The sequence below is a fragment of the Pogona vitticeps genome, chromosome 5 (genome assembly GCF_051106095.1).
Source record: "Pogona vitticeps strain Pit_001003342236 chromosome 5, PviZW2.1, whole genome shotgun sequence".
In the NCBI taxonomy this organism is placed as follows: Eukaryota; Metazoa; Chordata; class Lepidosauria; order Squamata; family Agamidae; genus Pogona; species Pogona vitticeps.
In genome coordinates this window covers 25294315-25309503 of record NC_135787.1, presented here as the reverse complement: position 1 = coordinate 25309503, position 15189 = coordinate 25294315, and the positions used below count along the sequence as shown (strand labels likewise).

Sequence of the window (15189 nt, the reverse complement as noted above, 5' to 3'; positions counted from 1 at the left end):
GATGTAAATGAAAGCGTCATCTTCACTAAAATTGTATTACAAAACTACCTGTGCAAGATCTTCTTTTAACTTATTATACTGATCCACGTTGAACTTCTGGCTTTTGGATTTCTGGTGGAAATAGTGGAGGAATTGCCTGTCACGAACTTCTGGATAAACATAATCCTGGGCAGAGATAGAGATGCAGAAAGAAATAATACAAATTACCTTATCATCCACAACATGATTTGTACATATTGCTGTCAGTTGTAGTAGTAAGGAACTATGAAAACTTCATGAATTTACTGTTCTAATGAAGTCATGTTAATGAAACAACATATAATGCACCATGTAAAGTGGAGTATGTAGATACTTGTGACTAACTTCAACAATACACTATGAGGCATCCTCTTGAGAAAGGTGCTGAACAGGTAAAATGCATGTAGGAGCCTTGTGGCGCAGTGGTTAAACTGCTGTACTGCAGCTAAAACTGTGCTCACGACCTGGGGTTCAAATCCCAGGTAGCCGGCTCAAGGTTGACTCAGCCTTCTATCCTTCCGAGGTCGGTAAAATGAGTACCCAGCTCGCGGGGGGGGGGGGGGGCAATGCGTAGCCTGCATAATTAAATTGTAAACTGCCCAGAGAGTGCTTGAAGCCCTATGGGGCGGTATATAAGCAGCACACTTTAATATGCGGCACTTCTGTAAAAATGTGGCACTTCTTGCTTGATTTTGATTTGATAGCCAAGAAACAGCCAAGATAGCTAGAGAGTTTGCAGGCCTAGGAAGCCACACTCAATAGTGCCCCTAATATTACAAGGAGTTTGTGGAACTTAGTAAAAGACTAACTTCCAATCAAGTGCCTAGACATCCCTGTCAGGACACTTTTAAAAAAACCTAACAAATGTACCTCTGCACAACTTTGACATATTATCATAAACATTCCAGCATATATTACTGTTCCAGATATGCTGGCTCAAGTGAGACTCACCTGCTTAGTAAGTACAAAGTAAGCATAGAAAGCCATGGCACTTCCATAGGTGATAAAATATGTGACGGGCTCCATGATATCCCAAGAATACACCCACCAAGTGAGCCAAGCGAGGGCTCCGCCCTGAGTTGACATGAAGGCTAAGCCAATCCACAGAAGACGAGAAGTCTTGGCATCAGCATTTGTATAAATTCTATGTTTCATCTAGGAAAATAAAAAACACATTACATGTCAGAGACCAGGCTGCTGAAACATGATTCTCTTCTATAACTATGTATTCAGATGTGTATTAAGCGACTGCCTTTCCAAGAGAGATTCTGAAGTTCCTCCTCTCATATTCTAATCATGACCTGGTAGAAGATTGGAGAACATCAGATGATGAAGTTAGTACTCTGATATTTGGAGATACTGTTTTCAGGGAGCTATCTCACTGCAGAAACTAGACAGGTTTCAATCTTTTGAACACTGTCCAGAATCCTGTTGGTTAGTTATGCCAGTAAAGTGTGACAGCAATTCAGTTACAATTTATATCATTGCATTTGTGCCAGTGTAACTAACTAACTGAATTCCAGCCACTGTTGCTCAGTCTCCTAACCAATTTTTGAGAAGAATGCTTGGCTTGGTAGACCTTGCTTTCTCTGACCCAGTAAGCCAATTCAAAAATCCTATCCATGTATCTGGTTAAAAACTCAGTAAGCTGAACCCAATTACCACAATATGGAATTATTTAAAATATTTTCCAAACCTGTTCTAGAGGCAGCAGTTCTTCTCTCATAAGTTCTATTTTTTTCATTAATTCTTTCTCCTTCCTTCTCTGATGATCTACTAAATGAAGTGCTGCAAATAATCTATGAACTGTAGACTTGATGTCATCTAACTCAGTAGCATGCTCTGTGCTGAGTTTATCTGATGGAAGAATGAAACGAGTCATTATGCCAAAGCAAGTTCTGCAGTCCTCAGCCACAAGACACCCCTCAAAATTTTTCCATCTGTCGCTATTTAACCCCTAATCCAGGTCAGAAGAGAGCAAACTGAGCAAAGTTATGCAAAAATAAGAACACCTGCATTTCAACTGGTATCTTTAATTTAAGAGTAGAGAAATTAAGTCAGACTTTCTTGGCAAAATGAAGTAACAGCACTAAACATAATAGATAGTACTAAAGCATAGCCCTTCGTTTTAAAACAGCCACCGTTTCAAAGCTTAATTGTTTATAAGATAATAGGCCAAAATCCTATTGTTGATGTAGTGCAAATGGCATTAGCTCCTGACGCTGAGATGCTACAATTACAAAGTCAGTGCAAACAGCTTATTTTTGCACACTGGTTTCAGTGACCTGGTAATATCTATGCTAATTTCATAACTTGTGGCAACTCACCTCCAAACATTATGCCATTTTAGTTATGCTCACAAGTGAAAATAATAGGATTTTGGCTGCTGAAAATGTAAATTAGCTGTAGTATTTAAGATTGTAGTCTTAATACATTCATCTAACAGTAAGCCTCGCTGAACTCAAGTGATTAACATCCAAGTAGACATGCTCAACACTGTGATATAAATTTCCATTTTTGAAAAGACAGACAGTAAACTTTAATTAATAATTCAATAAGCATACATCTTCAAACCTTTTTGAGATGATCATGCAATTCCATACCTTTTTGTGGGGGGTGTACACTATATTCTATACCATTGATTACAAGTTTAAAGTCATTCATCAACAAAACCTCCATCAACGCTGAAGTTGAAATCATGGTGCCGTCTGCAAGAGAAAACAAATACCTCAATAAAATATGATACTGATTTTTTGTAAGTATCACTGGTGTTCTGATCACAGCCAAAGAAATTGAATAAATCCACAGTTTAGTACATCAACATCAACTGGATATATGATTGGCCTGACAGCCCCATGTCTAGTTGCTTCTGAGTCTTCATATGCCCAGTGAAATGTTATGCAAATGTCAGAATCCTATTACTTACATGTACTGGTGTTAAATCAGGTTGTGTAATTGGTACAATGAAGTTCTGCAGAAGTCAAGGCTTGTATTCCTCATCATGGACTAGTTGTGCCACTTGACACATGACAAGAAATGTAAGTGTCAACTTCTTAACCAATTTGCCAAAGTGATTTACACCATTTGACTTGTGCCAGCATATGTAACAGGATTCTTACCAACATCTTTTAGACTGCTACTTAACAGAGCATTTATCTGACTGGATAGATACATGGTCTGATGTAAGGAGCAATGCATAAATCAAGTCATTCCTTAGTTGCTGTGTCTTATAAGAACACCAATTAGGTTGCTGTCATGTTCACACAAAACCTGATGGATTAGGACTCATAAGAACTGGGTTCAAATCTATGCTTGGCCATGAAAATTCACTGGGTGGGAGGCTGGTAAAACCGCTCTCTAAATTTCTTACTTGCACTGAAAACCCTATTAGGGTTGCTATAAGTTGGTTCTGGCTTGATGACACATAACACATAACATGTGTGCACTGTATCTGAGCTAAATTTATGGTCAGGTTGGATCTCGGATCCAAGAAGGAGATTCTACTTCCAGTAGAAGTATTTCCTATCACAGGGCAACCAGATCTTTTTAACTGGGTTGAACCAAGCATTTGTTACATGCAAGGTGTCTTCTCTGTCACTGAATGTTGGCTGTTTGCCCTGAAGAAAACAACAACTTTGCTAATACTGCTTTAGATTAGCTCAACAGAGAATGTACTAAAACACTAAACCACCCTTTTGGAACTTCTGGCTTGTATCTCTGAGTTATCTTTATCCAAACTGGATGTGCTATATACGCAAATCCATACTGGCATTTCCTGATTGGAATTCTGTCAACTGGACTCATGCTGGGCTTCTGATAAGAGAAGCTGGAAAGCAAGTATAACAGCTTTCTTTTCTAACCGTTGTACTAGGAATGTAATCATTTAGAAGGCAAGAAATAATTAAACATTTATATGTATGGAATATTTCCTTTCCTTGTCTGTTTTGTTCAACAGCAAATCCTTCTCAAACAAAAATGCTTTAGCAGAAAAATGCTGACATGTGGAAATGCAACAGAGATGCAATATTCTAATAAAAACATAATCTAGGTCTAGGAAATAAAAGGTCAGAGTAACATATCTGAACAGAAATAATTACTGGAGGCATCATATAGAATCTCTACTGCACCTGTTGCAGTGTTAAATTCATTTGTCCTAAAGCTTAAAAGAGGGTGAAGAGGTAATGATATGTGTAACCATAATTTATCTTCAGCAAGAGAATGTTCTATTTAATGATGCAGGTGCATAACTCCCAACCAGACATATACTGCCAGCTCATTAAAAATGCAGAACAGAAAATAAAAGAAATCTGCAAATATGTCAAGAATGATCGTGTCTGATGATCTCTTAAATCACCATCAAACCCATTTTTAGCCTTTCTTGTAGCAGACTCGTGTGTAGTTCTCAAAGAGATTTTGTGGATCCCACAGGCTCCAGTTAAAATCTTTTCAGAACCACTTTAAATTTTTTGAAGAACTAGGTTTTAAAACATATTGGAAGAAATGTTATAAATAAGGTTTCCATCTGCAGGGAGTTAAAATGTTTTAGGCATTCTGGTGTTGAAAAAAAGAAGAAAGTTGTACTACATAGATTTATCTGATTTTTTAAAGGTAAATGTAAAGGTTCCCCTTGACAATTTTTGTCCAGTCGTGTTCGACTCTAGGGGGCGGTGCTCATCCCCGTTTCCAAGCCATAGAGCCAGTGTTTTGTCCGAAGACAATCTTCTGTGGTCACATGGCCAGTGTGACTTAGACACGGAACGCTGTTACCTTCCCACCGAGGTGGTTCCTATTTATCTACTTGCATTTACATGCTTTTGAACCACTAAGTCAGCAGGAATTGGGACAAGCGACGGGAGCTCACTCCATCATGTGGATTCAGTCTTATGACTGCTGGTCTTCTGACCCTACAGCACAGGCTTCTGCGGTTTAGCCCGCAGCGCCAACACGTCCCATTTTTTAAATTATTATTTTATTTATTATTACAGGCTTAAGGGAGACAGTATTTTAAGCAAGACCCTTGGTGTCCCTCATTCAATACTTCCTTTTTTTCCCTTTCTGCTACTGCTTGGTCCTTCTGGTAGAGAGTTAATCCATGAGTGGCAAGGAAATACCGCTCCAGTTATAACCAAGAGTCATTAGGTGGTGACAGTGACTTTCTGAATCTAGGCCTTGGGAGGTCTCCAATCATCAATGCTAGCCCTGCTTGTTAGCCATGGGGAGAAATCATCCTCACCATCATCAGATAACAAAAGTTCTAAAATAACACTTTACTATGCACATAAGGAGATGGAGTTGAACTACCTTTACTTTCAAGGTGATAGCAGCACTAGTACCTGCTGTGAAGACTTCTACCTTTTCAATGGCATTATCCTCACTCTTTATATCCTGCAAGAAGTCTCCCACTGTCATGAGCATTGGCTTGACCGTAAACTGGCAGCGTTCCTTTCTTGAGGGCAATGTAAGGGTTATCACAGGCAGCCCATGTTTATAATTAACATTTACTTCTGGAAACAAAAAGAAAAGAAATGCATCTGCATTTATTTGTTATCAGATCTATAACTTTATTAATAGCTACTGAAATATGCAAGCTATATGAATTTTAGGAAGGGAAAGTCCACTGATTTTCACCCCTCCTAGAATTGATGCTAGATTTAGTACTTTAGCCTAGAGTGCCAAGGGCCTCTGGGTTTATAACAGTCAGGACATGATAGACCGTTTATGAAGCCTCAAGGCTGCAGAAGTCCTTCTCACACACTGGCAAAGACCTCCAAATGCAGTATGACGGTGCTGTGCCCAGGGAATGCATATAGATTCCAGAGTCTTGTGAACTATGGAAATTGCTGGCTGGCTGTCTCAGTGGTTTAGGCATCTGGCTGTGGAGCCAGTGGTTGGGAATTTGAATCCCCTCTCTGTCTCATGGGAGAAGAGCCAGCCTGGGTGATCTTGGGCAAGCAGCACTGTCCCAAGATGCCACCAGAAGAAGGGAATGAGAAACCACTTCTGTGCTTTCTCTACCCAAAAACCCTGGAAAGTGTCACCATCAGTGGGAATCAACTTGACAGCACACAATTAATATTAATTATGAACTATAGAAAGTGTACAACAGATGTACTATTCAACATCAACAGGAAACACCTGGGAAGCCAAAGTATCGGAAAGCTATAAAAATATATAGATTTCTAATGTTACTGCCTGTCCCTTAGCATGGCAGGACTTTGTTCCTTTCTTTCTGATGGCTTCTGCACAGCCCCAAAATCTGTGCCAGGAAGCTTTCCAGAGTTCCAGAACATGTTGTTAGGATCCATAGTGTGTGCCAGAGAGAGAAAGAATTGCTTCTCTCTTGGTTCCAATGACAGTTATGGTTTTCCATCATCAGAATAACTGCACTACCCTACAGATTCATCTGATACAAAAACTATAACAAGAAAGCTTACCATCAGATGGCACTAAAGTGCTATAAAAAGGTCTTCTGTGATGCCTTCTGTTTCCAGTAAGTCTCAGACACAGTATCTGCAAAGAAGACTGATTTGATGTCAAGAGTTTACAGCTGAGCACATTCAAGATAAGGCCTGCATCTAATCCTTCAGTTTTCTCTCTCAGAGGCCATTCTGTAAGTCAGAAGACAAGGCATCTACTTAAGATCCTTATTGCAAAACTAGTAGTTCTTCCAAAACTCTGGGTTAATGGAATAGGCAAAAGTGTCAATCATGTTACTGGAAGCAGCAATTCAACAAATCTAAGAACAAAAGCTCTTGAGCCACTTTTGCTCATCAGATTTCAAAAATTCTTGAAAGTTAGTCTAAAAATACCGTATTTTTCGCTCACCAATTTTTTAGAAGAAAACAGGAAAATATAATCTGTTTTCTTCACTCCATGAGACGCACAGACTTTCCACCCCCTTGTTTTGTGGGGAAAAAGTGCGTCTTATGGTGCAAAAAATACGGTAAGTGAGGAAGTTGAAAAAGTCCTAATCCATGACATGTAAAACATGAGGTTAGCACCACAGACAAAACTGTTCTCAAAACGTAGCTCTTGAAAATGAATCCAGCAAATTTACATCCAGTAGTAGAGATGGTCAGCAGCAAACCTCAACGATTCAAAAGTAGAATTCTAAGTAAATTCCCCACACAAGTCTACCTCAGATGTGAACACATCCAGTAACACACCGGCTTGGATGATGCTGGCTATAGCTGGACATATCTAGAAGTATGGGGAAATGAATTATGTATATATTTGGTGGAAGGAAAAAAGAAAGCCTAAAGGCAAACAAAGCTTGTGTTTTAAATTTCCAGACGACAATTAAACATCATAATGGTGAGGGTGCTGCTGGACTGAGACTTGAGAGAACCAGTATCCTTTTTCACAATGCTGGCCCATCGTGCCTTGAATCTACATCTGGAGACACAGGTCTCTTTTCAGACCCACCCCTCTCTATTCTCCATCCTGATTCTGTCAAACTGACAAGTGCTTGTCATAAAGAAAGAATTAGTCTGCATACCAGCATATGCAAAACATGCATACACTTGTGAAAAGGAATGAAACAAAGGCTCAGGCTTCAGTACATTTGCCCATTCCCATCCCTTTGGTTGAACTGGTGCTCTAGCAATGGATGAGTGCCCAGTGCTCTTTCCAACTTAGCAACTGTAGGACAGGAATCATCTAGGAAGATCACTAGCTGCACGTCTTAAATAAGCCTGGAACTGTTTGACACCAAACAGACATACATGAATGGCCCTCCTACTTTGCAGCAAGGAAGGCATGTGGAGAATGAAACTGGGGTAAGTTTGGGCATGTTCAGTTCTTAAAAATGGCCTACAGACTTGATTCCAGACTCCACTCAGAAAAGGGTGGCACAGATTGATGAGCAGTGAAGGCATGCCTACTACAAGCTTTGACAAAGCTCAGAAAGTCAGAAATTATAGACCTCTGAAGATGAGTAGTTTTTCCAGCATCTGTGAAACTGAAACGAGTTTCCTATGAGCTATTTAAGTTTGATGGAAAAGCAAAAAAGATGACTGAGATGTTAGCTTGCTGAAATGCCAAGACTCTCCATCTTTCCATAGATCAAAGAAGAAAGCCACGCATAACATTATTCTCATGTGTGTCTATATATCAGACATCAACAATCACTGGAACATAGCATACCAACATATGTTGCAAGTACATTAGGACCTCTGTATTTACGGGATCAGTATCCATGGTTTCATTTATCCATGGCCTGAAAATATATATATATATAAAAGAAAAATCAACTATTTCCCCCATGTATTACCAGAACCAGTCACTAGATGGACCCAGAGACCATGCTATGAATACTTGTGAGTGAATAATAACTAGTGGCCAGTTCTGGTAATGCATATGAAAAAAAGAATTTCTGCTTCTCCCCCCTTTTACCATTATATATACAGTGTCCACTATTATCTGCATTTTCCAGTACCTACAGGGGCTTAGAAGCAATCCCCAGCAGATATGGGGGTCCAAGTGTAATCTAAATCAATGGGGGAAGGATGCCGATAGACCAACTGCTTTTATCATCTGTCTGCAAGTAAGTATTCCTAGGTTTCCTTCTTAATCTTCTGAAGTTACTTTCTATTTGTTGCTTAAAATGAGTCATCTGTACATGGGATGTGCATAATGGCTAACAGGGCAGATTTGTGCTCATGGAATTTATGTTATAGCATTTTCCTTTTGCACTGTCCATTAATGGATTTCCTTGCACACTAAAACATACTTTTTCCCATCTTGCCTTAAGTATCAGTTTTCAGTATAGTTACTTCTCTTCAACAGTCAGAAGCCCAGCATTAGGTTGCTGTAATCTGCCAGTATAAATATTATATAATCCCAACACATATGAGGTGGAGAGCTATATATGCATTTATTTACAGAAGTGTAGATCCACGTACATGTCGAGAAAACGGCAATGAAGCACAGTTGAAATGTAAATCCACCTTCCTTCATGGCTGATTGGTTCTAGAACTTGATGCATGTGCAATTAAATTAAATGTGAATTTCTGGGATGTTCACAGTGCTACCATGGGGCAAAAAACAGTTTGAAATAGGAGATCAAAATGAGGAAAAATGTATCCTTTCACCTATTTAGATAAACAAACTTCTCCAAAAATAATTTAAAGTGGTTAAAAAAACATTACTTCCAATCTGACCCCCTACCCAAAGCAAAGCAAAGCAAAGCAAAAAAGAGCAGAATAAAACTTATTCTTGTTGCAAAATTATCAAATCCAAACAAAGTAAATCAGCTTTATTCCTGCTTAAAATGAATGCTTCCTTTTAGCAGCTGCAGCCCGTCATTTCTGTTTTCAGTCAATATCTAATTATCTGTGGTGCTAGTTTCCACATTCTGCTGTCAAAGAGAATACAGCTTGATCCCATTTGCTACAAATCTTTTATCATAAGCTTCAAGTGGCAATAACCCCTTTTCCAAGTAATTAATTTAATACATGAAACTGTCCAAGCCATCAGTTTCAAAGGTTTACTCCTATTCTTTGCTTGTAAAAGGACTATAATACACTGATATGCATATGGCACATCCGTGTCTCAAATCTGATACACTCCTATACCTAAAGCAACTGTAGCACAGCTAAAAGGCTGGTGGGGTGCTGGAAATAGAATTCAAACAACACCCTGCTGTGCAGCAAGGCAGTGAAAGTATTTATCAAGACAACTCCCTGGTTAATGGAAAATGCTGTTTAATACAGAGGAGCTTGGTAAGCAAAACTGCAGGCGGGATGATCAATGTACAGTGTCGATGAACAGCTTAACACGTCAAGCTAACGAAGACCATTTTGGCTTATATACATACTAACTCTGAATACTTATTATGTAACGTATAACAGATTAAGGAAAGGTAAAGAGAAAACTATTTATCCATTTCTGTTCGAGATCCAGACTGATTCTATCTTACCAGCCACGTTTTCTGTCAGTCATTATTGGTTCTGTATTAATATAACCCCAGGCATCAGCAGCAATTTTGGCGGACCATGGAAACAAGCCCATACCACAGTTTGGAAAAGTCACTTTTTTCATACTTCTTCCAAGAATCCCCAAGCCACCAGGAGAGATTGGGGAGTCTTCCAAGCTCTGCACAATATACCACCCCTCCTCCCCCCAAAAAGAGGGGGAAATCCATCCATGGACTGTTTTAATATCAGCACATGTATGAGAAAAGATATTTCAGAATAACTAGGGACTGGACAAAGAGAATAAACGGACTTTGGTCTCAAGAATAAAAGAGGATTTTGACTCAACCAAATTTCTGTTGAAATGAGGAATATACCTTTAAGCAATTAGTTAAGGAGTGCTATGCTGGATCACACTTAAAAAAAGAGCTGAAAAGTCACAGATCATAGGGTCCAGTACATGTCAAGGAGACATAGTGGGGAACTGAACCCCCAACCTCTGGCTCCGCAGCCAGATACCTAAACCACTTAGCTATCTAGCTACATATTCTACAATTACCCAGCCCAGAATAGTCCCTTCCCAGTCACTCAAAGCACAGACAGCATCCAAGGTTGCAAACAAAACTCCAATAATTTTATGTATGCTGTGTAGATGAAAGGAATCAGCATGTTATTGCTTCATTAAATTTTACTGCTACTGACCTGTTCTGAATATTGCAAATTAAACACTTTTTTTTCATCCAAGTGGCCAATCTTGCAATATAGGATTTCTTTCAGTACTAAAATAAAATTAATAAGCAGCATAAAGAGAGAAAGGAAGTTATCCAGCACAGTGCACAAAGATTCACAAGGAGTTGTGCCAACAGTTGCAATGAAGCAAGCCAGACAAGCACAGGTCCCAAAGCAAGTATGCTCAGAAACTAGTGAAGACTTTTCAGTGTGCCTACTATGCTATAGTTAGGAGGGCGGAAAGTTTGGCTTTGCTAATGTTATTTCCTCCTCCATTTACTGCTCAGCAAATTTCTTCTGAGTGGTTAAGAGCTTGCAGGGCTCAGATTCAAAGAAGGTAGGAGCAGAACCCTCAGTTACCTGCTGTGGTAAGTTTGCTAGGCACTTCAAGGAGAAAGTTACTCATATTCACTTCGAATATGATGCCACAAATGTTACAGTGTCTAGAGATGTATGCAATATAGGTAAAGGTAAAGGTTCCCCTTGACAATTATCCAGTCATGACCATCTCTAGGGTGCGGTGCTCATCCCCATTTCCAAGCCATAGAGCCAGTGTTTGTCCACAGACAGTTTCCGTGGTCACGTGCCCAGCATGACTAGACATGGAAGGCTGTTACCTTCCCACTGTAGTGGTACCTATTTATCTACCTGCATTTCTGCATGCTTTTGAACTGCTAGGTTGGCAGGAGCTGTGAGTTCACTCCATTGCATGGATTTGAACCGCTGGTCTTCCAACCTTGCAGCCCAGAGGCTTTTGCAGTTTAACTCAGTGGTTCTTAACCTTTTTGAAAGAAACGCCCCCTTGAGCCATTGAGGAAGTTATCATAGCCCCCCTCCCCGCAGTGATGATATCTTATTTATTTATTTATTTATTTATTTGTTTGTTTGTTTGTTTGTTTGTTTGTTTGTTTATTACACTTAAATCCAATGACCCCTGAAAATAAAATTCAATTCCAAAAAAAAGAAATGCCCCAAAAGGTAACATTTAATGATTTAGTTGCAAGCGAATTTTAAGACGCAAAAAGAAATATAAAAAGGGCATAAAAACAAACCACATTGCAGGAACTAAAAATTTCAAGACGAAAACTCTGAAACTAAATTAAGATTGGAGGAAAATATATATTCATGCACACCGTAAAAAGGCTGCAGCCATCTTAACAGGTTTGGCTTGCTCCAGCGCCCCCCTACCGCCCCCTTCTGATCCAGCGCCCCCACGCCGCCCCTTTTTGTTCTACCGCCCCCCTGAAAAATGAAATCGCCCCCTGGGGGGCATTATTGCCCACGTTAAGAACCACTGGTTTAACCCACAGCACCACCACGTCCCTCAATATACTATCTAGCAAAAATATTTTGGGGGGGATCAGTTTCAGTCGTTGCAGTCTGATGATGGGAACATGATGCTCATCCCGTCACACGTATACTTGACCATCATGGCTGATAAGAGTGGACTGACTGGGTCGTTCCAGGTGGTAGTAATGCCTCATTACGGTAAGGAATGCTGCCTTCTGCCTTGTAAGAGGCCGTTGTGCACCTTCTCCTAAAGAGGAACTCTGTGGATCCAAAAGTCATGTGACAACTGCTGTCCCACTACAAATATCTCCTTTTTGGGCAAGGTGCCTGTGTGTGTGGTAACTGGGCAGCTTCAGATGTTCTTGGAGGAAACTGATTATCTGGCCCTATTTCAATCTGGTTTCAGGCCAGGGTTTGGTACCAAAATGGCCTTAATTGCCCTGACTGATGATGGGGGAATGAAGTCTTGTGGATTCTCCTGGACCTCTTGGCAGCTTTTGACAGTACTGATCATGGTATCCTCTTGGACAGGTTCTGTGGAATGGGAATGGGAAGCACTGTACTTTGATGGTTTCATGCCTATCTTTTGAACTGGTTCTAAACAGTGGCACTGAGAGACTTTTACTCAGCCCCATGGAAATTAAGCTGTGAGGTGCCGTAAGTTTCCATTCTATCGTCCATGATGTTTACTATCTATATGAATTCGCTGAGAGAAGTTAGGAGTTTGGGGGTTGGATGCCATCAATATGCTGATGATACTCAACTCTACTTCATGGTCATCTGACGTTGTGCAGGTGCTGGGCCAATGTCTGGAGTTGAAATGGTCCTGATGAGGCTCAATTAACTGAATTAAGACAAAATGGATGCTCTGTGGTTTGGTGGTTCCTTGGTCAAGGAATTAGGAAGGAGACCTGTTCTGGACAGACGCACACTCCTCCTGAAGGTGTATATTGTGTAGGCTGTGGGTATTCCTAGATTTACCTTTGCCATTTAAGGCCCACATGAATTCAATGGCTCAGAGTTTCTGGGACCAATTTCAACTGGGCAGCTATGACCATTCCTGGACAGGCATAATATGGCCACAGTAGTCCATGCCCTGTTAACATTTTGGGTAGATTACTGCAATACATTCTACATGGGGCCATACATGAAAATGACATGGATTCTGCAACAAGTACAGTATGCAGCAGCTAAACTGCAAACAGGAACATCCTTCAAAACTCTCATGACACCAATTCTGAAGGATTTGCATTCATTTCCAGTCTGAGTTCAAGATGTTAACAAGTGAACTAAATGGCTTGTGACCTGGATATCTGAAGGAGCACCTTTCCCTATATAAACTAGTCCTGAGGGTATGGGGAGCACGTGACAGAACATGTACGTTATACTTGGGGGGGGGGGTTGTTTGGTTTAATACGTTAGTTGAATTTTCTTTCTGATGTCCTCTTTTTGGTTGCTTTATTATTGTAATATTAATAAAAATAATTTAAAAATTAATTACCACAGACATCAAGGTATGTGACAATGTGCAATTGATAATATCTATGGTGATTTCTTAACTTGGAGAAATTTGCCTCCAGACGTTATGCCATTTATATAGCTAACAAAAGATCATTTTGGCCACTACACAAGACAAAACTCAGTTCAAAACTATTGGCTGTGCACTGCATATGAAGTGCTATAAGCAAATAGAATACTGTCACAATTTAAATATTTCTCATCTTGTTGTCAAAAACTCCAGAAGCATGCAATATGAATTACAAGTTGAAGGTCTCCTCAAATAAATTACTGTGTTGGGGAAGCAGGCTTTCTGTAAGCAGAGGAAATCAGCAAATGCATTTCAAGGAACAAGTGAAGTGATTTAAAAGTGGAAAAATGATTTAAAATGAGCCTCTGGAAGTCTTCAGATTTACGCCTGGGAGAGGAGAAGACAGCCCATCTTCAGCTAATGCATTTTTTTAAAAAGGTGATAAATGCAATGTCTTTCTAGCTTACTCCTCTCTTGATTACAAAAGCATGACCTTAAGTTACCTATCCAAAATATATATTTCCTCAGAAAAGTGTCTACAGTATAGATTTCTTTTGGGGTTTCTGTGTGGGATTGTATCAGATTTGACTTTTCCTCTCTGTGCTTTTGTGTTGTTCCAACCCAAAACAAAGAAATGAACATGTGAGTAGCACAACATTTGCAACTGCAACAATTTTCTGAGAGAAGGGTTGCATTTTCTGACAGAATTGCAAAGGTGCCAATAATTTTTGCCATGACTGTATTTATAGTGTAATCATTTCCGGGACCATGCAATAAAAACAAAGATGATATTTTAATTTTTTGAAAACAGATAGCTAGGGTAGCAATGGAAGAACATGGAACAGCTGGCTAGGGTAGCAATGGAAGAACTTGGTCAAAAGGAAAGGATTTTTAGAAAATAACATGCATTGGAGTTTTTTACTAATACATTTGTTTGCTATGCTGTTTCACTTAACGTATAAGCAGAAGTGCATGAAAGGAGATCCTCCACTCCTGCTCATGAAATATTCAGTGACATTCCAGATATTCCTTGTCTATGTTTTCTAAGCTTTCCAAGTACACACTCTTGCAACTACCAACTAAATCCAATAGCACAAGTTAAATCTAGGCTGTTTTCTTTCCCTCCATTAGGATACTATTTTCTCCATGGTGTATTGAAACCCAGACCTGCAGCATCAAAACTCCAGTAATTTTAAATTAACAGGTGCAAAAAATCCGTCTTGTCCTCAGTCTTTTTGCATTATTGTGGGACCTCTGATGCAGTCTGCGGGAGGGCACACAGCAGGGAATATTATTTTATTTGCCATCTCAAAGGTGCAAGCTCACTCATTCTAAGCTCAGCTGCAGTCCTCAAAATAACTGGAAAGAAATGGATTTTCCCAAGAAGCATATTCTTCCAATTTACCCCTGTTGTAATGCAAAGCAATTGAGGATGCAAAGCATTTGAGGAAGCCTTCGAGAATACATTTGAGGATGAGTTAGTATTGAATGGACAATTAAGAGCCATTAGCTTTACAAAAGACCTGTTCCTCATTTGTTGATGTGGGCCAATCCAGCTGCCTTTCCTTTTGGATTCTCCTTACTGGAGGGACAAATTGTCTGTGGAAACTATCAGGATGATTTCCTGCATTTTCAAATTTATTACAACACCCCTGTTCTTTCCATGAAAATACTGTATAACACTGGGTTTGTTAAACTACAAGAGCCAAG

At 39.7% G+C, this 15189-nt stretch overlaps 1 protein-coding gene across 2 annotated transcripts in view; it reads right to left on the bottom strand.

Moving 5' to 3' along the window:
• MCUB (mitochondrial calcium uniporter dominant negative subunit beta) overlaps window positions 1–15189 on the bottom strand; it is a 68164-nt gene that overhangs the window by 1963 nt on the left and 51012 nt on the right. For both annotated transcript variants that reach the window (XM_020808841.3, XM_073001820.2), the window contains exons 2-7: window positions 6453–6528; window positions 5352–5522; window positions 2622–2726; window positions 1715–1875; window positions 970–1173; window positions 49–165 (exon numbers count right to left, since the gene is read on the bottom strand). In XM_020808841.3, coding sequence (XP_020664500.3) covers window positions 49–165; window positions 970–1173; window positions 1715–1875; window positions 2622–2726; window positions 5352–5522; window positions 6453–6528 — 834 coding nt within the window. The remainder of the gene's footprint in view (window positions 1–48; window positions 166–969; window positions 1174–1714; window positions 1876–2621; window positions 2727–5351; window positions 5523–6452; window positions 6529–15189) is intronic.